Source organism: Epinephelus lanceolatus, chromosome 7 (assembly GCF_041903045.1).
Source record: "Epinephelus lanceolatus isolate andai-2023 chromosome 7, ASM4190304v1, whole genome shotgun sequence".
Lineage (NCBI taxonomy): Eukaryota > Metazoa > Chordata > Actinopteri > Perciformes > Serranidae > Epinephelus > Epinephelus lanceolatus.
In genome coordinates, this window is record NC_135740.1 from 20,144,188 (window position 1) to 20,172,187 (window position 28,000).

The 28,000-nt window shown below is 39.8% G+C and overlaps 3 protein-coding genes across 3 annotated transcripts in view; 1 reads left to right on the top strand and 2 right to left on the bottom strand.

The window, feature by feature from the left end:
- Nucleotides 1-6,817, bottom strand: part of abcb7 (ATP-binding cassette, sub-family B (MDR/TAP), member 7) — a 32,730-nt gene extending 25,913 nt beyond the window's left edge. The window contains exons 1-4 of the mRNA XM_033632885.2: nucleotides 6,632-6,817; nucleotides 4,726-4,809; nucleotides 4,566-4,643; nucleotides 1,671-1,790 (exon numbers count right to left, since the gene is read on the bottom strand). Of these exons, the coding sequence (XP_033488776.1) occupies nucleotides 1,671-1,790; nucleotides 4,566-4,643; nucleotides 4,726-4,809; nucleotides 6,632-6,781 (432 nt within the window). The 5' untranslated portion in view covers nucleotides 6,782-6,817. The remainder of the gene's footprint in view (nucleotides 1-1,670; nucleotides 1,791-4,565; nucleotides 4,644-4,725; nucleotides 4,810-6,631) is intronic.
- Nucleotides 6,818-6,819: 2 nt separating this feature from the next.
- Nucleotides 6,820-17,347, top strand: uprt (uracil phosphoribosyltransferase (FUR1) homolog (S. cerevisiae)). Its single transcript, XM_033632886.2, has 7 exons — nucleotides 6,820-7,381; nucleotides 9,151-9,193; nucleotides 9,277-9,346; nucleotides 9,556-9,618; nucleotides 11,456-11,617; nucleotides 14,349-14,447; nucleotides 16,929-17,347. Exons 1-7 carry the CDS (start codon nucleotides 7,152-7,154, stop codon nucleotides 17,033-17,035), a joined length of 774 nt encoding a protein of 257 aa, XP_033488777.1. The 5' UTR covers nucleotides 6,820-7,151; the 3' UTR covers nucleotides 17,036-17,347.
- On the bottom strand, nucleotides 17,249-26,810 carry zdhhc15b (zDHHC palmitoyltransferase 15b). Its single transcript, XM_033633904.2, has 11 exons — nucleotides 26,647-26,810; nucleotides 26,188-26,214; nucleotides 26,003-26,097; nucleotides 25,766-25,886; nucleotides 25,368-25,437; nucleotides 24,167-24,199; nucleotides 23,958-24,078; nucleotides 23,637-23,769; nucleotides 23,334-23,460; nucleotides 22,041-22,159; nucleotides 17,249-20,004 (listed from the first exon to the last, which is right to left on the bottom strand). The coding sequence occupies exons 1-11, from the start codon at nucleotides 26,762-26,764 to the stop codon at nucleotides 19,958-19,960; spliced, it is 1,011 nt and encodes a 336-aa protein (XP_033489795.1). The 5' UTR covers nucleotides 26,765-26,810; the 3' UTR covers nucleotides 17,249-19,957.
- Nucleotides 26,811-28,000: the final 1,190 nt, after the last annotated feature.

Here is a 28,000-nt window from a genome sequence, read left to right on the forward strand (position 1 = left end):
ACTTCGTCTTTAAACTGCTTCATATTTAATTTAATCATGACTGCTTATTGTTATTACTCAGGATGTGCTGTGTCCATGTGTATTTTCCTTTCTTTTTGTTTGTATCCCTGCTGTACTCTCAAAAAATAAACATATTTTTTTTTAAAAGAAAAAAAATGGATTGATGAGTGATACTTAATAATTGACACTGAATTGACGTCAGCAGCAACCTTGAATTGTCACTCCTCTCTTTCACTGCATTTCACAGTTTCACTAAAGCATGGCTGCTTCGGCTGCTTAAGCGTCCAGGTCTGGATCTCAGCAGCCACTTACATGATTTACTATTGTTGTCGGGATTGTGGTTATTGTTTATTTACCACCCGGATGATGTCTGATCATTAAACATCTCTATGCTTTTAAATTTGCAGCAGCATGCAAGAAGGACTCTATAACTGTGGGAATGGGTGATAATTGAAGGCTGCCTCAAGAAGTATGTTACTTAAGTTACCACAAAGCTAGTGATGGTTGAGCTAATGGCAGCACTGTCCACAAACATTTCACACAGGGGGAGTCCATTTTTCCATTAGCATAGACACAGTCAGGCGTGAGCAATATTTGTTCCTCCTTCAAAAGGCAAGTTATATTTAATGCTGGAATTAAATTTAATACATTTTAGAAAAAACAAGGAAAAAAACATGAACTGATTTTAATTACTTAGTGTTAGGGAAATTTTTACCCCATTTTTTTTTTTGTTACATAAAACATTACTTTTTTTATCCAGCCAGGCATAGCGGAAATGACTTTGGAGCAGAACTGGGAAATACCTGGCGCTTGTTGACGGATTTCTTGGTGATTTTGTGTTTCATGTGGGATTTCACTACCTTGATTGCCATTTTGCTGAGTTTGAAAAACTTTTTTTTCCCATAAATTTACCGAGCCTCATAGGCATTGCCTTGTATTGGTTTCAGCTATGCTGTGGAATCTTGGTTAAATAGCCATTTTTTGTTGGAAAAAGCACTGTCCCAGCTGGCTAGCAGATACTGGATCCTCTACTCTGAGCATCCCAGCTGGAAACTAACTATGTGTTGTTGGTTCTGCTATCCTGATCTGAAATTACGTTAATGCAAGAGGCATCTGGTAAATAATTTAAAAAAAAAAAAAAAAAGATATGACCAATTATTTTGAGATTTTACAAGAAAAAGCAAGCAACTTATCAATCGTACTTCCCATGTCTTATCATTTTTAAGATTTTCTGAAAGATTGTTTATAAGATATCTTTATATAAATAAAGGCCTTATTTTTAGATTAATGGATTCAATGCCCTTTAAGACTTTCTAAGAATCTGCAGGAACCCTGGACAAGCTTTACACTGAGTATATCTTGTAAAGACATCTTTCAGCTTGGCCAGTGTAATCAGGGAGAGCATTAGCTACTGTTCGAAAGTTTAACTTAAGAGTGGAAGAAATCAACAAAGCAGAAAGCAGAAGTAAGACTCAGTGTCACCTGGGTAAATGTGAAACAGGAAATGGAGCCTCTTCCTCAAAGTTTAATGACTGGACTTGGAATAAAACTATCACCAGTTGTAGCATCATTCAAACAGATCAAAATAGCTTAATATGATAAGAAAAAACAATGACTTAAAATAGGAATTAACCCTTATTTCATACTCATGACACGGTTTGTAAACATACCTTGGCTCCAGCGAGTAGGCCCAGAGAGATAGCAACACGGGCCCGCAGGTCTGGTCTATTCTTTGGCCACACATAAGACAACATTGCAGACAGGATCTGGGTTGAATTTACTTCTTTCAGCTGTGGAAGGGAAACAACTCTTTTTAGATCATAATACTGCCATTGCTAATTTATACTTGTGTGAAAAAGCCTGCACAAAGCTTCCACAGAGCCGTAGAGATGGTGTGCAGGGCTCGCAGTGAGCCGCCGTGAACCCCCTTGAAATGTGACAACACGTCAGGCACTGCAGACGCCACATAAGTTTGAGTGGACATCGGAGCTGGGGGGAGGGATTTCCAATTAATTCTGGTCCCAACATGCATGTGTAAAATAACATGCTACACACAATACGCTACAGTACTATGTATGCTGGGCATCTCGAGAGGTGCCTGAACCAGCCCACAAAGAACGAGCAGGCGCACAGCTGCAGACGTATAAGTTAAGCATTGGTTACCCCGAGACACTGTCCTGTAAGATACAGGTCAAATGAGTGAATTAGTATTTACTATACTATAACTTCCTAACCTACCTTGTGTTTGCCAATATTGGCAACTAACTTGCATTTTGATTTGTGTGACAATCATAATAACCTCAAGATGGCTCTCTGGGCAGACACATGGAACATCAAATGTCATTGGGAATCTCTCGGGAGATCTGGGAGCAGCAGCAACAGCAGAGTCTCCAGGTGGACCTGGGGGTCCAGTCTGACACTACAAGTCCCAGGAGACACCTGGGCTGTCATCCCAGCTGAGTTTGAGAGCCCACTGGTGCCAACGTTGCTGTTTACACACGCTCCACCACACACCTGCCACAGGGACTCTCCGCAGGCCAAAGAATATGCAGTAATTCCTCTAATCCACTCAATATGGTGGCACCATGTTACAGCGCTGCTGTATGGGAGAGCCTCCAAGCAAATTACAGTGAAATTGTGCCCAACACCTGCCTTTAATCAAATACAATGAAGCAGTATGTGACACCACAAAGAGAGGATTAACATTAACAGTTGAATGCACTACTGAAGTCCCTGTGCGATATGTGGAGGGGGCCTGTTAATGTATAATAAAAGCTTATTAGCCTCACGTCATTCAACTTCTTTTTGCTATACATACAAATACTTTCAGTCTGACTCAGCTTTCAGGGTTTAACTCTTTCGCAATGCAAAAGACAGGGCACAAGTAAGGACTGTTCTTTTATACACTAAACATACTGTAGACCTTGTAGTTAAAAAATAAAGGATAAGATTTTTGGGTACAACAATGTCTATTTTGGTATTTGATTTTTTTTCTATACCATGATTATGTAAAGACAAGAGATTCCCACTTAAGTGCTTAAATGCTGAGTCAATTTATCAATTAGTAACAAGTTTTTCCAAACGTTTCTGGCCCATAACCAAATTTTTAGATTCCAAACTTCAACCCAGCAATCAAACGTCATCAGGTAATCATTTGAAAGGAATGCTTAAGTAAAAAATTTTAAAGAATGTAACGGGCCGTTCACACCCAGGACGATAATGATAACAGTCAGTACGTTAAAATGCAGCTTGAGAAAATCGAATTATTGGCTTAGTCCGACGGAAACCAGACTTTTAAATGCCTGTAAACAGCTTAGTCCGACTGAAATTGGACTATCCGTAGCTCGACTAACACACCTAGATAATTCGATTGAAAATCGAACTATTGCTGCATGTATCCACTTAGTCGGACTGGAGTCGGATTTGGCGTTCTGTGCATGCACCACTTTTTCTTTCGCGAGCTTTCACCCGGAAGAAGGAGGAGATGACGTAGCAGCAGTGCAGTAACTCCCGGAAAAACAAACAAACAAACACCATGGCAACCAAGAAGCAGAAGACGCACTTCTGGACGGATGAGGAAACTACATCCATCTCCGCCATCTTCATACGTCGTTAGCTTCCTCTTCGGGTCAAGCAGAACTAGTTCAATTATGCACTATATTAAAAAGGACACAGCGCCGCCTGTCGAGGCGGAGTCAGACGTACTTGGTCAGAAATTCAATTTTCTCTTCTGCATGTATACTCAGAAGAGAAGTCAGACTTGACTGATTAGCCGAGCTATGAGCTTAGCTCGACCGCTGCGTGCATGTAAACGTACTGAGTGTGAGCATGATGATCAATATCGTTCTCTCAGCAGTGGTGCCAAGCACGCGCTGCACGCACCAGCTGTGATGGCAGCTTAGGAAAATTAATATTGATGACCTGTTCGTTATAATCATCTCCTTATCTCTGTAAATAATAACAAAGCATGTACCACTTATTAGAGGGTTAGCCTTTTATCGTTTATAAAATCACTCTGAAAGTGATCCCAATGATATTGTTCGCCACTATCATTGTTGTTATAGTCGCTATGTGGACTCCACCATCCACGAGTTAGAACAATTTTTAAAATGTTATATTCAGAGGTTATTGTTCTAGTTATCAGTCAGTGGACGGCCCTTAAAGGGAGAAATACTAATGTATTTCAAATCTAAGTACGTTTTATGAAAATACCTCAAAACATATATCAACATGTCAGCCTTAGATATCTCATACAGATTCCACTGGCACAAAAAGCTACCTCACATGGCTGAAAGACAGAACTAATAGGCGTATATATCAGCAAAGCCTCCACTTTTAGCTTTGGCAACTAGGGAAAGATGTTTGTTAGTATTACTGAAATTCAAAGACCAAAGAAACAGTTCATGCAAATAAGTGTTGGAGGAATCAGTACAGAAAATAATCATTAGCTGCAGCCTGAGGCCACTGTATTATTTTCAATTGTCATGTGCTCTGTTGAGCGTACTCAAAATTGGTCCTAAAAAAAGTTTCAATGATCAAAGACTAAAAGAAGGTACTGTACTCACAACATTTTGTGGATCTGCATTGAGCCTTCCTCCTGCATTTCCATGCCAACATGTTCTTTTGTCTGTAATCTGCAAATGCTGTGGAAACATTATGTGTTGTTATTCCACTTTTGATTTTGATAACACACATGATTCATGACTGTTTCTCAAACATGCTCACTTTTACTGCCTCCAAAATCCGCCGACTGTTTTCGTTTCTGTTTGTACTCCATGTTGCTGTTCGTAGGTGTGGAGGGGAGCTCAGCTGAAACATATGAGAAACAAAAGTCTTATTTGACTAGTATTTCTAAATTCAGCTTAATTATTTTTCATGTTTAAATGCTCAGAAACATTGAAACAAGAACCAAAAAGGTCAAATAAACTGTAAATCTATTTAATTCCAATACAAAGAAAACACGCAACATTTTCTGTCTGCTCACAGCTTAAACTCACCAAAGTCAGGGTTTAGGACACACTGAGTGTAAGATCAGAGAAGTTGTTTAAGCTGCAGGACTGCTTTGAGAAGCTTCCACACATTTGTTACAGCTGTTTTTCAACACTAATATTTGTCATAGAAGTCATTTTTAACCTACAAAAATCAAATAAATCAATAAACGTCCAGAACCTTTCTTACCCTGTGAAATGATGTTCAGAAATAGTTTCATTTACATCACCTTTTGTGAGCCTGTGACTGTGAGATTCAATTCAAACACAAGTCACTGTTTAAGAGAGATGTAAACTACAACACGCCCACAGAAGCTGAGCACTTGATAATGCAAGATATGGTGGGTGGTTTAAGACAGGCATGCTGAGCGAACAGTCACCCTGTGTTGGACCTACACTTATACATAGACATAACATTACTGGTGATAGGAGAGGGCCAATATTAGATACTTGTATCTCCTTGAGGACACTGTATCAATGCAGTTCATCCTCTTATGTATTATGACCAAGCAAATTATGTATACAAGTATACAAGTTACTTCATGTATTAATTGTAAATGTGTATCTAGACAATGTGTATTGTCTAGATAAAATGCACTGCGTTGCAAGTTTGCTAGAATCAGCATCCAGTTTAATGTCAAGTATGTTTTCACATACAAGGATATTTCTTTGGTGTACGGGTGGATTACATCAGCACACTAAGAGAAAATGAAACTAAAAATGAAAGCAAATACAGCAAAAATCAAAAACATACATATGTAAGAAAACAGAAATAAGAATATGATAAAATACTATGAAATATGTACAATATGTCTGGGTTAAAACGAAAGGTCTGTGGAGTTTTTAGAAGTGATAGTTTGTGCAGATGTAAGGTAGGTTATATACACCAAGCTAAAACTAATGCAGGGACCTCATTATTCTTGTGGTATATCGCAAAAATAATCAACAGCCCTTAAAACTACAGCCTTCAAAATGACCACACAGATAAAGCAGCAGTCTGCTTACTAAAGGAAGGCAGGACCTATGACAGGGCTGTTGCATCAGTTTTAGTTAAGTGTACGTGACGAACTGGCAGCTGACTTGTTGCTGGAAAAAGTAAAGCTGTCAAACAATCAATAACAGACTGTTAGCACGTGATGACAGTTATATCAGTGAGGTCCCCAGGGTGGCACAAACAGACAGTCTTATCTAACATTTACTGGTTGTTGTCAGTCTACACTTATTATAACACGTGACTGGGACCACTGACAGGCTACATCATTAGCTTGGTAAATAGTGACAAGTTTCAAGCAGACAGTGGGACTTGTAGTGGAATCTGTTTCATTAGCATGAGGTCGAATATCAGGACAAAGTGCAAACCCCACTGTGACGTTAACCATTCATCGTGGTGTTCAATAATGCGTATGTCAACACAGATAACACAACTAATATTAAGTTAGCTTGTTAGCTAGCTGTCGTTCAACGCTAAGTTAGCAGCTGGTTAGCTAACATTATATTTACATGGCACTAACTCCTGTAAGGAAACTGACTTATTTATCCAATTTAACTTCCCTGAAAGTTAGTTACAAACACTTTCCATCTCTGCCCTTGCCTGTCACACCAAAAACACTGTGTCCTCTCCAGCCGGCCGACTCCTCACTCACCAGATATGAACTTTGGCGTTTATGGTCCGTCTCACTTTCACTGCGACTTTTATTCCAAATGTGATACGAGCTGGTCTGTCGGAGGAGAAGCGCTATTTTTCGTTTTTGTAAGTGAAAGCCGCATTTCAGCGGTACTAACATCGGCGCCATGTTGCCGAAGGAGGAAGGCGGTTAGTTAAGACGCCGGATATACGTCACATCCGGTCTTCACCAGTGCTGTCAAAGCTAGCATACAAGCTGCTTTACTTGACACTGCGTTACAGTTTTGACGAAATAACAGCTGCTGGTTTGATTTTTAACACGACTCGGTTGAGTATTGAAAGGTTTGTGAGTGTGGACCTGTGTATCGGTGTGTATGCGGCAGCTGCGTCACTCGGAGAGTTTGATTTCCAAACAGCAGTCGAAGCTAAAGGAAGAGCACGTTGTCTTCTTTGTCAGGTTAATCTAGGTCGCTTGGTCAAGAAACGCTATCTGGCTTTAGCACATAATTAACAGAAAACCCCACAATCTCGCACTCAGGATGCCATGCCACAATCAGCAACTGAACAATGTGAGCAGCGGTCAGGAGCACCCAATGAAGCAAGTGCGATTTGCAAACAACAACAGCAGCAATGTGCCTGCAGTGCTGCCCAACTCTGAGACAAGTGATGCCTCCATACTGAGTGACAGTCAAGATAACCTGGGACCTCAGCTTAAACTGCTCCCTCTGAATGACCAGATCCGTGAATTACAAACCATAATCAGAGACAAGTGAGTCCATACTACTTTCCTATCTCCCCATACAGACTACAATAAAGCTGGTGGTTGTGGTACAGATTAAAGTATTGTAATGTGTATGAGTCAGTACCTGTAACTGTTTTTAACTGGATTATTGCACTTAATTTTAAGCAGCCTTTTATTACATGAAAAGGCAACATTCAAGCTGTGTCACAACAAGACACCTATACAGTCTGGTCTTATATAACCATATCAAAAATACAGTCTATTGCCAAGTCTTCTCACCCTCATTTTGAATAGTATATGTCTGTTGGCTGGTGTATCTTAAGCTCAGGCAGTATCAAGGTATTATCGGTGTATTTAGAAATCCTGAAGGTATGATTTGCAATGTATGAGATGTATGGGATGCTGTTTTGAGGCAGTGTAGTGTACAGCACACGCCACCAGAGGTCAGTCTCCACAGGTGGAACAGGCAGCTGAGCTGGCGACTGCGAGTGCCGGGGATAACGTTACAGGACTAGTAAAAAAGAGAAATGCTTCTTCACCTGTTTGAGAGTAGTGCCACATAACTTTAACTTGAGATAATTTCTTCCAACCACAAAACAGTTCATGAGCTACATGATTTTATTCAAAATATCATCTATGTTCAGCCCACTATTTGTATTTACCGCAACAACAAAGGTCATCATGTCCCCCTGCAGAAATGGAGCTTGTTTCCTATCTATTTGTTATTCTATGGATCATAAGTATTTACATCCAGCAAGACTCGTCTAAGTAGGCTAATTGCATATAGAAACCTAGAATTGTAGGCATGACAACGACATACATGCTACAGCGACTTCTGTCGTTTTGTAATACAAAAACATCGTCATGTACCACATACCCCAGTGAAATGTCAGGAAGGCATGGGAAAACAGACACCGCCTTAGTCTAGTGTATCTGTCTGATATGTATCAGCACTGATGCTGACCTGATAAAACACTGGTATTGATCAGAGTATGTGACTCATCCAATTTAACCTCCTCAATCCAATTGTCTTCCCAGAAAGGTGCTCAATGCACAGTCAGGCTGTACAGCCCAACAGCCATCGAACCCACAAAACTTTATTTCAGTTTCCAGTGGACATTTTAAAGATTATGACGATACCACTTATATCAGGGTGAATTTTGAGGGAAATTTCATGATGATTTCAATTTGATGGAATGATGCAGTTGGAATATTTCACTCAGTTTAAACATGATATAGCTTCAGTGAAGATCTGGAACAACATGATAAAGGATATAGGCCTACAAAACAGTCTGGAGTGAAATTACTTTCCAGCCTGTATTGTTGTGTTTATCTGCAGAAACTGCCCTCTGCCCACATTTTCTCTTGTCTTCGTAGTTTATGTTTTCAGAACGTTTATGGGCGTGTATCCCCACAGCGCTCAGGTGAGGTGGGGAATAGGGATTTTATAAAAAGGAAGCAGCTAGGTGCCAACCCATAAGCATCAAGCACCCAAGAGACACAGCCCCCCAAAAAACACAAATATAACGAGGCAAAACGCCAAGCAAGAGTGAATCTGGGGTTGGCTTTTACTTTCACTTTCACTGCCAAGTGTACCTTTTTAATATGTTTTGTGTTATTACAGCCTCATTTTACCTTACCTTTAGGGTAAGAGATTTCTGAAATAGGACCAGTGCTGATGTACAAATACCATAAATGTATATATCATAACAGGAGACATTTAGTGGGTTTGGTGTATCCATAGTGAGAAGTACATTCTGAACCTTCTAACCAAATGTCTATATTCATATTTTCAGGACAACCAGCAGAGGAGACTTTGTGTTTTGTGCTGATCGGCTGGTAAGGTCATGACTTAACACTACATACTATATGTGTATGTATAAAAGCTAGAAGCTGTAAGCTTTTTCTTTCTCCAACCACAGATCAGACTAGTTGTTGAAGAGGGTTTGAATCAGCTCCCCTACTCAGAGTGCACTGTGACCACGCCAACAGGTGAGGATCTCTGACTCTTGTAACAAAATTAACATTTTAAGAATCTTAGCTCAATCATGTCAGATCTCTATGTGCCCAGTTGAATAGGGCTGACCAGTTATAATAACGTAATTGCAAATAAGTGCAGTGCTCCCTCGCAGTGTTGTATGCCAGCATGTATGACTGAGCCGCTACATTTGTGAATATTCCTACATCATATTTCCCCTCAGGGTACAAGTACGAAGGTGTCAAGTTTGAAAGAGGCAACTGTGGAGTCAGCATAATGAGGAGTGGTAAGTTAAACCTGCCATAGCGTACTCACCAAATTAGAGTTTCTCCTTTGTAAGGGCATGTATCATGTCTTCCATGCATATGTGATTTGTGCCAACTGTGCAATCGTGCTGTACATTCTGTTCAGCACATATTCATCAGGTCCGGCTATTGTGTGCTCTGGTTCATTCGCTCTTCATCAGCAGTCAGTTCTTTTCTCTCTGTGAAATTGATCGATCATTTTAATACTAAATAATACAATAGAATGGTGATACTAGGGCAATTCTGTACTTTGCAGAACATGTTCTTTGAAGGCATCACAGTCAGCGACTCTCACTCCCTTTCACCGTCAGATTTAATGAGGCTCTTATCGCTGTCAAATGCAAAACCTAATGCAGTTATTGGAAAACCTATATTATCCTTTTATGACAGTAGTGCTTAAGCAGAAAAAGTAAAATGTAAGCCCGCTGGAAACATAGTGTAGCTCAAATACGACATCTTAAAGGCAACATACATCTACAGTGTATGACACAAGTCAAAGCACCTGCACATCTTGGCACATGTCCTTGTTGGTTGATGCTTCTCAGTGTGACAGCCTACAATGCTGTACTATTTTTCAGTGGCACAGTAGCATCCCAGAAAAGCAGCAATTTTCTTCGGATCTGCACATCCAGACTACTGTACCTTTTAATGCTTCTCTCTGCATGGTGCGCTTTTTTCACCTTACCTTACCTTACCACAGATGATTCACTTTGTGTTCAGACACAGAGAATTTAAGGACTTTATGAGTTTCACAATGTTGTTCATTCTGCCTTCCTGTCAATCACATTTACTGAGAAGGGAGTGAACTCTACAGTGCCTTATCATGTAAAAAACAGATTTTAACACAATAGTTTAAACATTATACAGCCTGTCACACAAATAAACCCCGCTCCTAAATATGCATAATTTAAACCTTAATAAAATGGGTGAAATATATAAATAATATAAATAATAGACCAAATCCATTTTTTGTAGGCAGTTAACATGTTTATTTATGCTGTTAAAGGAGCTATATGTAAGAAAAATAAAGCAAATAGTCGTAAAATCCTCCTAATATGTCACAGAGACTAAGGATTAATGTTCATATAACATACTGATCTCACGGACAACAATAGTACAGCCAGAATATTCGCATTTAAAAAACATTTTTACATTTACATTTTTCATGTTTATGTTTTGAATTTGTGTTTTGGCCTGTTGCGCCACCCACCGCCGTCTACCAGTCACGCAGTCAGTAGAGTCTCAGCATCAGTTACAGTTACGACTGAGCTACAGCAGCACGGCAAGTAGCATTAGCAGTGTCCCGGTACATAGCATTAGCAGCCGGCTCCTCCTCCGCTGTATCCAGGCAGCAGGGTTAGCAGCACGGCAAGCAGCATTAGCGAGGACATGACTCGCGGCAGTATTTTGAATTTGAGTGCAGTAACCGTTTTGGCCACATTCTTACATACCGCGCCTTTAAGTTTTGCATTTTAGCACGGGGGTCAATGGGGCTCGCTTCTGAAGCCAGCCTCAAGTGGCCATTTGAGGAACTGCAGTTTTTGGCACTGCCACGTTGGCTTCATTTTTCAGCCTTGGAGGTTGCTGCTTGATTTTATCACAATGTTCAGCGTGTCATAAAGCAGTAGGGAACTAAATTAACACTACGGTGCATTTATATATGGTGCATACAAAGAAGGCCTCTCAGTTTATTCTCATTGTCATTCCAATGATCATAGTCACATACAGTCACATGCTGGCACAAGACTATTAATGTATGCTCCATATTTAAATAGACAATATTTCAATCCCAGTTGTGTTCTGTGTGTCTCCCAACAGGTGAGGCTATGGAGCAGGGTCTCCGGGACTGCTGCCGCTCCATCCGCATTGGCAAGATCCTCATCCAGAGTGATGAGGAGACACAGAAAGCCAAGGTCTACTATGCCAAGTTCCCTCCAGATGTGTACAGAAGAAAAGTGCTGCTCATGTATCCCATCCTTAGTGAGTAACACAGGGCTGACCACAGTTTATCTTTCTGATGACTCCAGTTTACCACCCTCTTTAGCACGTAAATGTCAAGAGATGTCCCATTTCTGTGCAAATGTAAAAACGGTTTCGTGTATTTATTCATTTTGAGAAATCTCCCTTGAGTTGACCTTCAACGCCAAGTCTGCATTTCCACATCATACCGGCCCATTCACACTGTTCTGATAATTATAGCTCTCATGGGGGAAATTATACACTGCCTGGGAGATAGCCACCAAGCTGCTGAATAGCATAATGAGGGCCAACAAAAATAGTATCTTAATAGCCCCGGTTTCCCAGTGTCACAAAGCAGCATTTGTCAGTTCTCCGTTTTTCAAAAAAATATGATGGGGACAAAGCCAGGTTGAAGGTATGTTTTATTATGTCAGAGTGACGGAACATATGGTTACACTGGTGCATGCTAAGAGGGTCAGAAATAAAAGCCTGCCAAAAGCCCAGACTCATGAGCACATATCAGCACACAGCTCAGTACGTGTTTCAGATGCTAACATAAGACATCAGCATGTGCAAACAGTCAGATCAAGCGAGGGGTGTCACGATTTTGATTCTAAATCGAAAATCTATCAAAATGCACTTTCAATTTCGATCTTCGAAAATCAAACTTGAGATCTGCAACTATCCCGGTAGTTTTTTTTTTTCTCTCAACCATGGCCTACTACTTCAGATACGACACAGCATAGCTCACTGGTATCCTGCAGCTGCACTTGCCCAGACACCATAGCCACTGTTGGAGTTGGAGATGATGGAGAAACAACAGAATTGGATAATCCTCCTCCTTCATTGAAGTTAGTGATGTGGCAACATTGTGCCTTCACCGTACCATATATAAACAATGAACTTGTCGTTGACAGAACTACAGTTTGTAGGCTATGCCAGTCAAGTGAAAGTGAAGCAAAGTCCCGATCTTCCCAATTTACTGGGGAAATAATTTATTAATATTACATTTTAATTAAATTGTTTTAACCTGACAATGTGATTTTAGCATTGTACATTCCAAAACATGTATATGGCACTTAATACCATGTAGTCTATGTTTTAAAGAAGAATTTGAAAATGTAAATGACAGCTGTTAGGGCATAAAACCACTGATCTGTTGATCTCTATGAATCAAAACTTGATAGTGTAACAGTGGCAGAGCCGTAACTGCTGAAAAGAAAAATGTTTAAAATTTTATTGAATCGTGACCTTCAAATCAAAGTCAAATTGAATCGTAGATTTGCAGAATCGTGACACCCCTCATCATTAGGGATGGACGCGATTAGTCGTCTAAACAATTGAACGTCCACCCCCTCGCTAGTCGACACCAGAAATATTAGTTGGTTAAAGCGACACTTACCTTTCTGTAAATTTTATGCTTTTCTTTGTTTAGGTTAACATGCTATTAATAAGCTGATGGCACACTAAAATGTAAGTGAATTCCACCAAAGATAAAAACTCCTAATTGTACCATTCTCACATGGTTCTAAGAAAACTCTGACCAATCATTGCATTCGCACCGAATGCAATGATTGGTCGAGCGTCCTGTCTGTCTTCCCTACTGACGTAACCGCTCGCGTAACATCTCCCCAGGACAGGTAACGTTATGTTTAGTTTGCTTCTAATATAACATATAAGGTTATATATGACAGCATCCAGTTAATGGCTAATGTTAGCTTACTGTAGCGTAACCTCTGAAACATTAACTTCATCTTCCTTGTGTGTTTCCACTTACTAGTAACGTTAACGCCACTATCTAATGTTAGCACTGCCACTAGTGGGGGCTACAGAGCCGTCAGACAGCAGTCCCCCTCCCTGCAGTAATGCTCGAGTAGAATGGAGTTTTGAAACAGCACGGTGAGAAATAAGAGAGATGTCCTCTCGCCAAACCAGTGCGGTTTGGCAGTACTTTGATCTAGAAAACTAAAACAATTCAACAGAAATTTATTTATTTTAGATATTGTTTTATTTGTTTTATTTTACATGTAAATTGTATGGCGCATAGCGTTCGCAATTCAGCAGCATTTTATCCTTTTTTTTTTAGATGTTATTTTATTTGTTAACTCTTACATTCATACTGCACGGCGCTAAATGCCTCTCATTTCAGCTGAAATTTAATTATAATTTCAATGTTGTTTTATTAACTTTAAAGTGAATTGCTATCATTTCTGTCAGATAATCTGCAAGGTTCAATGTGCCCCACATTTCAGAGGCAGTGTATTTATTTTAGATGTTATTTTAGTGGTTAACTTTTGACTGAGTTGCCGTCATGTTACGGTGCAAAGAGTCTCGTACTTCAGCAGCATTTGAAATCCGACATGGCTGTTGAAGATTGTGATTAAAGGCTTCAAAGGGCTCTTAATGCACACAGTACTTTTTGAGGACGATGTTTCAAATACTTAACAATACATTGTACTAATTTTTGTGTTTTTTGTTTTCTGAGTGTTTTCCATTTTTAGACTGGTCGACTAGTCTTAATTATAATTTTCATTTAGTCAACAGGGAAATTAGTCGCCAGGAACATCCCTACTAACTATAACCATTTTATGTATTTTTTTTAAATCATGTATCCTGCATTATTAACCTGGTACATTGTAAAAGTAAGTGAGCAGGTTTTAAATCACACATTGTTTCTGTAAATAAAGTGACATTGTAAACACTCGAACGTGAGACACATTTCAAACCACCTCAAAATGTTGTGTGTCTGCAGGTACCGGGAACACTGTGATTGAGGCAGTGAGGGTGCTGATAGAGCACGGAGTCCAGCCCAGACATATTATCCTCCTCAGCCTCTTCTCCACGCCTCACGGTATACCACCACAGCCAGTTCACTGCAACCGCAGCTCATCACCAATTTACAATTGTTTACCCACCAGATCACACACTTGGTCTCCAATCTCCTCTCCACTCTAGTTCCTGCTGTATCGTTGTCTTCATACAATATACTGACCACACTGCTGCTCAGAGGCACTGCTGATCCTCCTCGGCAGTTCAGCCCATTATGGTTTTAAATGAGTGAAGAAAGCAGCAGATTATTTTTAAACGGTTCCAGGAATAAGGTTGTCCTGGAAAAATTAAAAGATTTAAACAAAATATTGGAAATTATGGGGTAGTTTGAGGTCTTGTAATAGTAGCTTTCTCTCCATCAACTACTACCCGCCAGATTGCCATGACATTTAAAGTGGATATTCATGGATTACCAGAGACGGATTTCTAATGGGTCTTTTTTTAAACCCCTTGACCTTTCTTCTAGTGCCATCATTGAGCCAAAATTTCCACTTTAACACAAGAAATATTGAAACCTGAAGGGCATGTTAACACATTTTCACCACTCCAACAAGTGGCAACATGTTGAGAGGATAATGTTAGGGTGTTAACATGCCAGTAATTAGCGCACCGTCCATGATGATTAATTTCAGTTTTACCTAAATAAATATGAATAGATGTTTAGTCCATTATGTTTACACACACTGCTTATCTGTCTTTGAAACAGTCTTGGCTTTCTGTAATTTTAAATCTGCTGAAAGACTTAAAATAAGTAACCCTTGTATTCAGTTTATATTTAGGAGAGACATGTTAATTATCTGTGTGTGTGTGTGTGTGTGTGTGTGTGTGTTTGTTTGTGCTGAGAGAACACTGACTCAAATTACCTTTTGCTAAGCCCCACCCCTTTGTGATAGTCTGATAAGCTGTCGCAGTAAGCATGGAGCCCACACTGTAACTAACTGCAGGTTACACAGGTTAAAAAGACAAAGATAGTTAGAAGCTAAAGCCGAACTATAGGCTACAGATCACAGTGTAAAAGTGAACCACCACATCACTGCTGATCGCCACAGAACACAATGAATATAAAGGGAAACTTTGCTGATATTGAACCAGCTGTGTGGCATCACAGTGTGTACAGATGAACAGTGTTTGGCTTCACCCCCGTGCCACTGCCAGCACCTGAACCTCTGCCGCCAGACAGGCAGGGATCTCCAGGAGACGTCAAACATTGCCATCAGCGCACAGTGAGATGACACAGAGCTGGTTGAATATCAGCAAAGTTCCCTGCTTCCCTTCACTGGTTCCTGTACAGTTCAGTGTTATAATCATTAAAAAGCAAAAGCAGCATGTGCATACATTCAGTAGGCTATATCTTCAGTAGCTAGCTAGCTAGCTAACCCTACACTTTTCAGGGTTTGATTCTGGTTTTGGAACAGGGAAGAAACATATATCTTTTTCCAACCTCTCCAGGTAACGAGTGTCATTAATACACGACCTGCCCCAGGCACAACATTTAGCTCCAAATCCACAAAACCAGCCTGAAGATGACGGAAATCTGAAACGATTGCATTAGAGTCAATGGAGCACAGCTGTGTTGCTGTTACATTATGATTGGCCAGTCTGCGTCTGGCGGCGGGACTTACCAAAGGGTCAGTTGGTTAGTTTTTAGCCACTTGAAAATTCAATATCAGTTTAAGTGTATACTATATTTAGAATATTTCCACCACTTTGCCTTGCAGTCAGACAGCCCTTTCCAAAGAGGAACTGAAGCCTTATCTCAAAGTCACCAGACTACCTCGCAGAACACGAGAGTTGCTGGTCTACCGCTGCCTCGATCAGTTAGTGTGTAAGGGGAATTCATTAGTATGGTTGTTCATAAAGTCTGCACACTATTAAGCCATCATTCATTCCAGTTAACCGCTCCAAGTGACTGGAACAAGTTTCTTTAGTTGCAAAAACTCAACACCTTCATTCCATTACCCTCTTTTAAAACCTCATTACAAGCGATAGTTTCTGATCACTGCACCAGGTTTTGAATTTGCTTCTCAGGAGCACAGTACAGAGATCTCTGTTTTTGTATATACTGTATATATTTTGATGTCTTTGTCTAATGTTGTTTTATTGCACTGTTTTAATGTCTTATATTGACTTGCCTGTTGCTGCCTCTTTTCCAGATCGTCATTGTAAATGAGAATTGGTTCTCAATTGACTTATCTGGTTAAATAAAGTTAAATAAATAAAATAAGAAAAACAGCCTCTATGTTTGGCAAGTTGAAAACATTTGGCAGTGCAATGCAGCCTTAAATTAAAATTCAATGGATTAGCAAAGTCAGGATTCATCCTTTGTGGACAAATGGCATGACAGCCTATTCATAGAAAGTAAATGTGATTTTGGCTGTTAGTTTCTCAGGTTGCTTTTGTATCACTTTCAACCATTATTTTCATTCCTGACAGCAGCAGTGTTGCTGCAGATCTTAGGATATCTTCAAACCCTTCATCTAAAGTGTTTTTACTTTCCTCCTAGGAGCCAAATCTATAATCCAGGAGTTCCCTGATATCACCATCTTGACCACGGAGGTTCACCCAGTGGCTCCGACACATTTTGGACAGAGGTACTTTGGCACTGACTAAACCAAGGACAACCTGAGGAACATGACCTGCAATTTATTCTGAGTATATTTTGTCTTGTTTATTTAAATGTATCTCATGTTCTCCTTGTTGTGCCAAATACTCCAAAGTTCCTAAACTGATACAAAACTATTAATCTAATCAACTGACTGTATTTATTATTGGGTTTTTTTGCTGTGCATACTCATGTTTATGAAAGAAAGCAACACTGAAACATTTGCAGAGTTCAACTTGGGTCATTTTATTTTGCATGTTACAACAACTGATGGAAAATAAAGAATTTATATTTGCTAAAAGACAGAACAGCAAATGAAACGGCATCAGTATTTTTGGTGGTTTCGAGGTGTTTAGAAAGGGAAGCGCCACAATCACATACTCCAAAGACAGTTCAAACGGGACCATACTGTATGTGCTCTAGCAATATTGAACTCCTGTCTGCAAACTGGATATTATTTGTCATCTTCTCATGTTATAAATATCCTACTATTTGATAAAAGCACGTTGCTTCAATAGTTTATTTTAAGTGTCACTTGATGGAGCAAAATATACAGACACTGCCTGCAGCAGTTATGAATCAGCAAACTCAATACACAGGGAGAAAAAAAAGCTGAAGATGATAACAATAAATAGACACTAGACAACATGAGACACTCAACATCCACATCTTTCCTAATGTTTTATACATGCTTCCAAACACTGAATCATACCTCGGATAAAAAGGACAGTTTGAATTAATTAATGACTTGTGTATGTTGTGTATTTCTCAGACACAAGCAGCATTTCATTTGGCTTTCCCAACGTAGTAGAAAAACAGATCTGATGGAGCAAGTCAAAGTGTCGAGATCAAACAACGTAAAGGTTTGATGAAGGCTTAACTTTTCACTCGGACTACATAAACGAGCGCACAGAAATGGTTTTCAACTAAATACTCCGGCTAAATACACAAGTCCATAAACCAAACAGTCTCAATGAGGAGGATCTGTTTCATTGGTATTAAAAAATTTCAAAATACATAAACGCAGGTAGAAAAAAATTCAGAACATCATATTGCAGAAGATCGCTGACCTCTACCAACCAGTGGATGAGGATCAGTGATCATATATATATATATATATATATATATATATATATGTACAGTTATCTGCATGTTTAAAAAGATCAAAAAAGAAAACAGACGAAGAAGAACCTATGTCTTCTCCTATGAATGATTTGTGCCTATGATGACATTTCACTTCACCTTCCTTTTGCTGTGCATCCACTTAGAAGTGTTATCATGCTAGGGATGGGTGATATGGTAGAAAACAAGGTTGTGATAATAATTTAAAAAACATATTCATCACAGTATGTCTTGTATTTTCATTCAAAACCGTAAAACCAAACTGATAACTGCATTTTCTTCAATCACCAACATCATTAATGATATACAGTATATATTTAGGATATGACGCCACTGAAAAATGATAAACATTATATTAAGTTTGCCATTAATACTCTAGTTGAGATTTCAGCATTAATTTCAAACGTAATGAGCTGCAGCTGCGAACCAAAGCTGCCAATGTATGCTAGTTTTGTTGTCATTACTGTCACTGGTAATGATGGCGTTTTAACTCAATCTCAATATAACGTTGAAGTACTCTGTTAACGGAATCCACCCACAAAATGACCATTTGTGAATCAAATACTCGCTCTGTGTAATGTTGAATTAGGGAAGACATTTTTTTTTCTTCCTGCATGCCTCGGTGAACAAAGAATTTAAAAACTGAGAAAATTCTTGATGAAGTAAAGTCATAGGGGTCCATGCGTAACAACAGCAAAAGTATATAAAAGCATATGTTTACAAACTCTCACACAACTCGTGCAGTTTAATTCAAGTCTCATTTATCCAGTTGTATGCTCAGCTTTCTAACGGGGAACTGAACTTAAAGTTAAACTTATCTATGCTCTATTCAAGACTCCATTGACAAAAATAGAAATTATACCTTGCTGAGAACAGGAGCTGATCAGTTTGTTTGTGTCATTGTGTGACTTTTTTTTAATGAATTCAACATTTCTTACGAATCCAACATAACACGTTCCAATAATTGATATACAAATGGTCATTTGGGGGGTGAAGTTTTCATTAAAAGCATATATGAGAGGTTCTTTTGTAAATAGGTGCCCAAAATGTTGGCACAGTGTATTCACAAGCAGGGTTGCTGGATACATTCTCAGGAGAAACAGACTCCCCAAACACAAGAATAATCATATTAATAAGGCGGAGGTTAGGTCAGGTATTAGAATATGTTTATGTGCATTGAAAAAGTAAAAGTAAAATCTTCTGTTAATATGCTGCATGTCCCAAACTGGTAGAGGCCAGACAACTGAATCACTACAGGAGACCTCTGGAGCATTATGGGTGTCAATTTAGATACCGCTCTGCACAGACCGAGCTCTAAGGTGCAACACTGTAAACTCACGGCCTGACAATGAAAAAGAGGCGTATAAAGTAGTACAGTGCCAGACAGAAGCTTCCCAATTAGCGGTAAATTATAATCCCACAGAGGCCAGTGTCTTGAGATGAACAACCAGAGGGATACAAATACGACCCATGGTAAATAGCACTTGTCTTTTTGTACGCAAGATAATATTTAAGTAGATAAGTTTTTTTTTTTCCAGAATCAAACTGATACTGTGTTGTCCTTCAGAGGAGAGGTGATGCTACTGGTTGTCCATTGAGTTGCTCTATTCATCATTATGTAATACACACGCGTAAAAGTGGCAATGACAGTCCAAATGCAGGTTTTAATCCACACGTTTGGCCCCCTTCAGAATTTTTGTCAGTGTCTGAACATCCAGGTGGTTTGGAATGCATTTGCCTGGTGGTACACAGTGTGTGCGATGTTAATGTACATCCTCTGTACCAGCATCAATTGTCCTTACATTAAATTACTCCTCCTCCATCTCTATGGTAACAGATGGGTCTCTGTCCTCAACTGCAATGAAAGGGGAAAGAGACATTTTAGCGTGCATTACTTGTCTGTTGGAACTGATTCAGCTCATACAGTGGTTAACATTGTGTTGCATGTGACCACCAGGTGGTAGCAGAACAGTGTGGTTAGAATGCAAACAGCAAGCTGGTAATGCAGGGGGAGCTTGGTGCCACCTGATTACTGGATTTTAGCACAGACATGATTTTTATTTTCATAGTGACAATCACATCTCTGAGCTTTTTTCCCCTCAAGGGTGACACAGTTTGTCCTCCTCATCACTTATGGTGGGTGCTGGAGGGTGACTTTCTACAGGAGTTACTTTTTACATGTGTACCCAGTGCTGTGACTATGGAAAACTGAATTATGGAAGACACCGTTCAAGGGACAGTTCACCTTACATCAAAAATACATATTTTTCCTCTTACCTGCAGTGCTATTTATAAATCTAGATTGTTTTGGTGGGAGTTGCCGAGTGCTGGAGATATTAGCTATAGGGATGTCCGCCTTCTCTTTAATATTATAGAACTAGATGGCACTGGGTTTGTGGTGCCCAAGGCAACAAAAAATACATTTAAGCAATGTCTCTTCCCCAAAATCATGACCTGGTTACTCAAGATAATCCACAGATCTTGTTGACAGCACTTTCATGTAGGAACTGCTTTCTTTCTACCTAATTACACCCACCAACCACATCACTGCACAGAAGCCAGCATGCATCTGCTTATGGATGAGAGGATAGTGCTTGCACAAGATGTTAACACTAATGTCGTCCTCCTCAGCTGAGCTGTAACGTTAGCTAGCTCAGTATTGCTAGGTGAGCTAGCAGCAGATGCACGCTTCCTTCTGAATAGTGATTCGACTGGCAGGTTTAGGTCAGTAGGAAGAAAATAGTTCCAACAGAAAACTGCCCACAACAAGGTCTGTGAGTAACCAGGTCATGATTTCTGGAAAGAGACATTGCATGCAGAGTTTAAAATGTTTTTTTTGATGCTCGGGCCGAGTACAATTTAGTTCCATAACACTGGAGAGAAGGCAGACATCTCCAACACTCAACTCACACTAAAACAATCTAGATTGATAAATAACACTACAGGGGAAAGGAAATATATGTAATTTTGATTTGGGGATGGAACCAGATCAACTGCATTGTTGCTTCATTTTCGGGGAGCAACCATTTTGGAACTGAGAAGAAATGAGACATGGTAAACTGACTATTTTTTAATATGCCACTGAAGCTTTGAGGCATCAATGTTGCATTACGATCCGTCAGCAGCACTTTGTACATGTGGCAGATGCATTAGTGGGTTTAGACAGCAGGGGAAACTAAAATAATAATAATAATAATAATAATAATAATGCTTCTCACCTTTTATGTGAAGACAAGTGCAACTGTTTGGTTTGGTAATGCATTATTAAGTGTAGCTTAATAGCCTCATTAGCAGGACTGGTTAAGCTATTAAGATTGTGGTGCTTATAGTGGGACATTAGGCAGCTCAAGAGACTCGTTAAGATTTGCACCTTTACGCCTTCACATTCAACTTTAAAAAAAAAAAAGCTTTCACACCACGTTCACATTGTGGTAATTGGGGAAGGCTTGTGCTTGCAAATACAACTGCAGTGTCTACAGGAGCGCTAAGAGGCAAGACCAAACCCATTAAATAATAATATTAATAATAATGATTCAGACCACACATTCAAATTCAGTTTTTTTTGGTTTGTACTGATAGTAGTTTAACAAAAGTTTGATATATATATTTTCCATGGATTAGCTGTTATATTTAGTGTAGTGACACTAAAAAATAGCTCATAAAATAATGTTAGACACATTGAGAGATATTTATCCAGTTCATCCAGTGACATTTAAATTACCATCTCATTTCTAAACTCAAATAAAAATACATATTAACACACAAAGTAGCACATTAACAATATTATTTAAGAATTTGAAAAGCAATTTGTATTCTAGGGACTACAAAGACCATGTGGAAGTAAAAAAAAATTTAAAAAAAAATGCACATGACAAAATTAAAGTGACTCACCCAGGCTTCCCTCCTCAGAGCCATCATCCGACTCCTCCCACATGTCCTCATTAGCTAATAAGGGGTTGTGGGACTCAGAACTCCGATTCTTCAAGGGGAAGTAGTGGCCGTTCCCTTGGCTGATGTGTACAGTGCACAAAAGAAGATGGAGGCTAGTTAAGCGACCGTGACCATTAACTCTTCCCATCCACTGATCCAGTCCCTCATGCTACATTTTGTTCATTAACTCCAGACGCTGCTACATGTGAAACAACTCTGTATTCTGCAGTCAACTTTATGTTGTCTATCCTATAAACTATGCACATCCCCTGTATTTCTATTATATATTATTGACCATTTCAGGGCCTAATATATTTATGTTGCATGGTATTATTGTTCTCTGGTTCAGCATTTTAATTCTGTCTACTGCAAACCAAATGTCAATTATAGAGAAAATTCAAGAATACCCATGTGTTACAAATGCAAAAGGAGCAGCACCACTGAAAGATGAGCTCATTTTGCATTTTTAGGTAATAATCTCAGATAAATGTCTTCTAGGTCACTATCAGTGAATAAGATAACACAGTGGTGATTGAGCCCAGTGATGAAATCACTGACAGGGTTACAAACTTGGTGTCTGTGGCTGCATTCACTGGAAAAATCACATGCCACACAGATAAAGTGACACATTTTTCATCACCCAGCATTGGTTGGTCTGCCAGAGAGGGTAGGCGGAGCTAACGCAACAGACTAGCGCCTCAACTTGCTGATTTGTGAAGCAGCATACCGTGTTATTTCCCAGTCTCTGCTAGGGACGACAGACGATGCTAGACAATGAAACTTAAATAACCTGTGCAAATTCACAGGTGACACTGTTTGGATCTCTGGAAGGTGAGATCCAAAAAAACACCTACAATTACTGTTTATATGTAAACACCAAGCAGCAGCAAAGTGCAGCTTGTAGCAATAAATGATTTTTTCTGCAGCCAGGAGGTGTGTAATGTGTTTCAGGCAGGAAGAAATTCTTTGTTACAGATCAACATGTCGCAGGAGTCACAGGAATCTGTTAACTAATTGGCTATGAGTAGTATTTGGCGGTAAATTAAACTATCTACAACTTTTAGTTTGGCCGCACTTTGCCACAGAATCAAACAGCAGCAACTCGGAGCAGCCACCACAGCTTTCCATAGATATTACATGGCAGCTCACTGCAGGCCACACTTCGCCACTGCTTGATGTGTTTTTCGGCACCAGGTGCTGCCAAAAAGAAAAAAAGAAGATCTTCAAGATTGTAACTTGCTGTCACAAACTCACCTTGAGAAGACAGGGATGAACCACAGCCTCCGATTCTCTCCAAACACCTGCTGCAGGTTTTTGCGTATGCCAACATTGAAGCCATTTCTGTCTGGTCCAGTGACAAATACTGGAGCTGAGAAGGCCTCTGGAAAAGGTAAACAATCAGAGTATATTTTCAATTTTCTACATCAACTTGAACAGAAGGCCTACATTCACAGCTCAAGACTTCCTCCCAGCAAATAATTTCTCTGCCTAACTGACAGGTAGTGACAGAGCAGCTTAATGAGCAGAATCTTCTCTGAAAAATATGTAAATCCTCACCTAAAGTGGATCGGTTCTTGGCCACCAACCAACAGTGGTAGCCAAAGAGGAACATGAGACTGACGAAGAACATGAGCGCCACAAACATGAGGAAGAGGACATGGAACTTTGCGGGCCCATTTGGCAAGTCCCCCTGGGAGAGAGAAACAGGAGAACAAGAAACTTGAGAAAAAGGTGGGCTTTAAAAAGGTATAACTCACGACACAGGGTTTAGTTCTCTGCTCTTGTGAAATGGTAATACTGCTGAATATGTGCAACTCAAACTGAGTTTGTCATATGACTCCAGAATCAGAGTGACAAGTGATAACTGATGACACTCACCACCCAGAATTTGAGGAAATACTGAAAGACTGTTGCTGCAATGAATACACAGTACAGCATGGAGTAGGAGAGAAAAAGCAGGAAAAACTTGTAGTTGGAAAAGCCCACACAGTTGTTCACCCTGAAAGAAAAAAAGAAAGTCTTGTGTCAGAGCAAAATTCATGCATAAATTTCTCCAAACGGGAAAAACAGGTTAAGTTTCTACTCACCAGGGACAGTGATGGTCCATCTTCAAGACACATCTTTAAAAGAAAAACACATTTTGTTTCAGTATATCATTTGACAGTATGGCAGATATGTTAAAAGGAAACTTTGGTATTTTTCAGCCTATTTTTCAATGTTTTTGTCTCCAAGTGACGACAAATTTTGAAATTTGTCTGCTGTTAAGTGAGAGTGCAGCAGCTGGCAGCCGGCTTAAATGTCATTACTCAGGGCATATGTGTACTTTAAATTTATGTCCATTCAAAGTGCTTGTTTTTTTGCCACTGACAGGCTCAGATTATTATTCTAAATGTCTAACAACATAAATAAAGGGATCCCTACAGAAATAGGCCTTTAAAGAGAAAGATACTTTTTGTTTAACCAGAAACAGCTGAGAAATCACAATTACCAAACCCAACAGACTCCATTAAAATAAATGGTAATTTTAGCATGTATAGAGTCATGTTTTTACATCTGGATAATTTGAGGGTTTATTAATAACAAACCAGGAGAAAGATGGATCAAGATTGTTTTTGTGAGTTTTATTTTGTTTCTGTCAACACTGAATGAAGAATGTTTTACAATGATAAAATTAGTGTTTGTTCAAATGGAGTCTGGTTGGTTTGGTGTTGGTGATTTCAGGGCTGTTTCTGGTTAAACAAAAAGGATATTTCTCTTTAACAAAAAGGTCTCTCTCTTTAGGAATGCTTCCCATGATATTATCAGACACTTTGAAGAACAATCTGATCCTGTCATTTGCAAAAACAAGCACTTTTAGTGGACATAACTGACGGTGCACAAATACCCTGAGTAGGTAGATTGCAGCCTGTTTTGCCGCTGTCAGCGCTCTCACTCAATACTGGACTTATTTCAAAAATTGTTGTTCCCATTAGTCACTAAGACACAAACACATGGGAAAGGTTGAAAATAACCAAAGTTACCCTTCAAAGCAGGAAGAATCTCAATAACATTTCTCACATCATTAAAAACCTAACTTTTAATACAACCTTCTTACATGTCTTCTGACAGCCGTCTGATTCCTGTTGGTAAACCCCTGCTCTGATTGATCATTAGGATATTCTTTCTGAGAGATGGTGTGCCAGCAAAGCAACACCTTCTAATTATCACAACAGTCCCAGGCCAACAAATATCCCCTTGCCTGGGGCAATCTCTCTAGATGAATGGTTTGAGGAGGAAAGAGTGACTTACGTTTCACAGACCGAGCAGTGGTGACAGCGGTCAGGCTTCAGTACCTGGCAGCGGTCGCAGAACCTGATAGCTAGAGACAACAGGATGGCCAGTTGAATGAACGACATTTGAGCTGATCTTACCCTTCACATACTTCCTGTAGCCTAGAACTTAGCAATCAGCACTAATGAAAGAGACGCATTGGCTGATTACTCTGGATGGGGATCCTCAGGAGCACACACAAAGCTAATTGCTCTAGCCTATGTCTTTTCATCGCACACAGATTATGTGTGGGATGACGGACCGTGGCTAATGTACCTGCCCTGGTATTATCATAGTTTTGAGATATGGCAAATAAGTGAATATGAAATCATATCCTTGTGGAGGAAAGATATAAATTGCTCGACAGGACAATTTACCTCCAGACTGAGCTCGAGAGAAGATGGGCAGTTTCTTCGCAATCTCAACCAGGATTTGTTTCTGAACATCTGGCCTCTCCTCCATCTCGTATCTCTGCTTGTCTGAGTATGACAGCTGAAACTACAGTAACAAAAATACATCATGCTTAACAATAGATTTATTCTATTATTACATATGGTACAGTAAATTTAAAAAAAAAAAAAAAAGCAGCCTGTCATCTTCAACAGTTTGGATACCTTTTTGCATGGTGATGCAGGAGGGGTAAATATGGACTTCCAGTAGGTCCAGGAGAACATCACAAAGCAAATATGAAATACAACCAGATAGGCCACTGAAAGGAAACAAATGGGCACAAACATTAACTGATATCATGGGTTGTTTACACACTGCTTGTAGCGCAAACAAAAGGTACTTAACTCACCTTTTTCCAGTGTGTTGGTGATTGTAACTGTAAAAAACAGGAATATGGCATTATGAAAGCACAAGCTGGGTGTCAGAGACTAGCAACAGTGTAGCTAACTGTGACCACTGACACTAGTTTGATTATACAAACATTTACCGGCTAACACGACTAACGTTAGCCCGGTTGACAGGTTGTAAGTTAGCTAGGAGGCACAACATAAGCCAGTCTTTGTATGAACACACAGTTAACACGAACCTCTTTTTAGCAACGCAAAATTAAACGACGTACCACTTATTTAAAAGCCAAATTTTGCGTTAAGCAAATAAAAGCACACACCCTAAACCACTTCCGCCTAGTTTGCTAGCTCCTGCTCTGACTATAACGTTATTTTTGTCAACACTGCTGTGCGGCAATCTGCGATGTCTACAGTTAAACGGTAAAAAATCACAACAAACAGACTCAGTTGTTCGTACTTACAAAGACATAGCTCAAAGACGTAGGCGTAGTACGACCACAACACCACGGAGGTTATTATAAGGACAGGTATCCAAGAGAAAACCCTTTGACAGCATCTCAAACCTCTGGAGAGAGCCATGTTCCATCTAACCTCTGTTCTTATCTGCGCTCGACTACCATGCCTGGGATTTATCCATCAGTGAGATCAGGGAACGATTCACCGCACTCCAGGAGCCAGACCAGCATCCTGATAGCCACAGTGCTCACTTGTTAAAGAAAAGTAATACATCAATATGTTTATTTAAATACACTTACTAAACTAAAAAGTACGTAACTGTAGGGAAACCAGAAGCTTTTTGAGCCACAAGCAGACCACACCATAGCAAACTCCCACCAGTCCCCCAAATTCAGTTTAGTCCGTTGACAAAACCATGACAGGGGAGACTGGGGACGGTTGCAACAGTTCTTATTCACCTTATTCCTAGCCCCCATACCTTGCGTGAATTATGGGTGCAACTTCCAGCAGTCGAAACCAACAATTTCCAGTGGTAACAGTTTGTTTACTCTATTCTTCATCGAGAGCAAAATAAAACGTGGAACACACCACCTGTTATAGCTCAAAAGGGATTATGTGATCACACCTCTGCCATCTCTGACAGCCATCTCAGAGCATTGGTTTTTATTTTCCTTTTCAACCGAGCACACTAGCAATTAGCTTGCCTCGCTCCGTTAAAATATTGTTAAAGGGGAACTAATGTTTTTTTCAACCTGGGCCCTTTCCGATCTACTTTTGTTGAGTGATAGGATGTTCGGATATTTGACATTTCACCAGTACGAAGCTAGGGCTGACCTGCCTGCAGCCTGTGAGCGCGCACTTTCAATGAGCTCTGCGTCCGTGTACGTCCGTGTACATCCGTGTACTCCGTGTTAAAATAAATATGGTCCATCCAGATCCAGTTTCCAAATTCGGACATGTTTGCTGGGGCAAGTCAAAACACTCACTCAGAGAGTGAAAGTCTGGCTCTGAAATCTCACGTCTCGCGAGATTTGAGTTGTTGCAGGAAGTTAACGCTGGAGTGACCTTACAAACGCGAGTTACTCTGTTTGGAGTAGTCATGGCTGAATTTTTACCTGACTTTGACCAACTGGATCTGGATGAGCCATTTGAATTTAATGACCGGCCGCATTTATTTGAACACGGAGCACACGGACGTACACGGACGCAGAGCTCATTGAAACTGAAGAGTGGACGAGGAGAGAGAGAGGGAGCAGCAACAGGCAGAGGAACATGTCCGAATCCAGCTAAAGGTAAACACAGACGTTCATTTCTCCTTTCCGTTATGTTGTCGGATAATTATACTAACAATCCGAGCCT

Coding starts and splice junctions, on each gene's coding strand:
- uprt (XM_033632886.2), top strand. CDS start 7,152: ATGCCATGCCACAATCAGCAACTGAACAATGTGAGCAGCGGTCAGGAG. Junction 7,382..9,150: donor CAAACCATAATCAGAGACAA/GTGAGTCCATAC, acceptor TCATATTTTCAG/GACAACCAGCAGAGGAGACT. Junction 9,347..9,555: donor CACTGTGACCACGCCAACAG/GTGAGGATCTCT, acceptor ATTTCCCCTCAG/GGTACAAGTACGAAGGTGTC.
- zdhhc15b (XM_033633904.2), bottom strand. CDS start 26,764: ATGGCTCTCTCCAGAGGTTTGAGATGCTGTCAAAGGGTTTTCTCTTGG. Junction 25,887..26,002: donor CTGCATCACCATGCAAAAAG/GTATCCAAACTG, acceptor TTGTTACTGTAG/TTTCAGCTGTCATACTCAGA. Junction 23,770..23,957: donor ATTTCCTCAAATTCTGGGTG/GTGAGTGTCATC, acceptor TCTCTCTCCCAG/GGGGACTTGCCAAATGGGCC.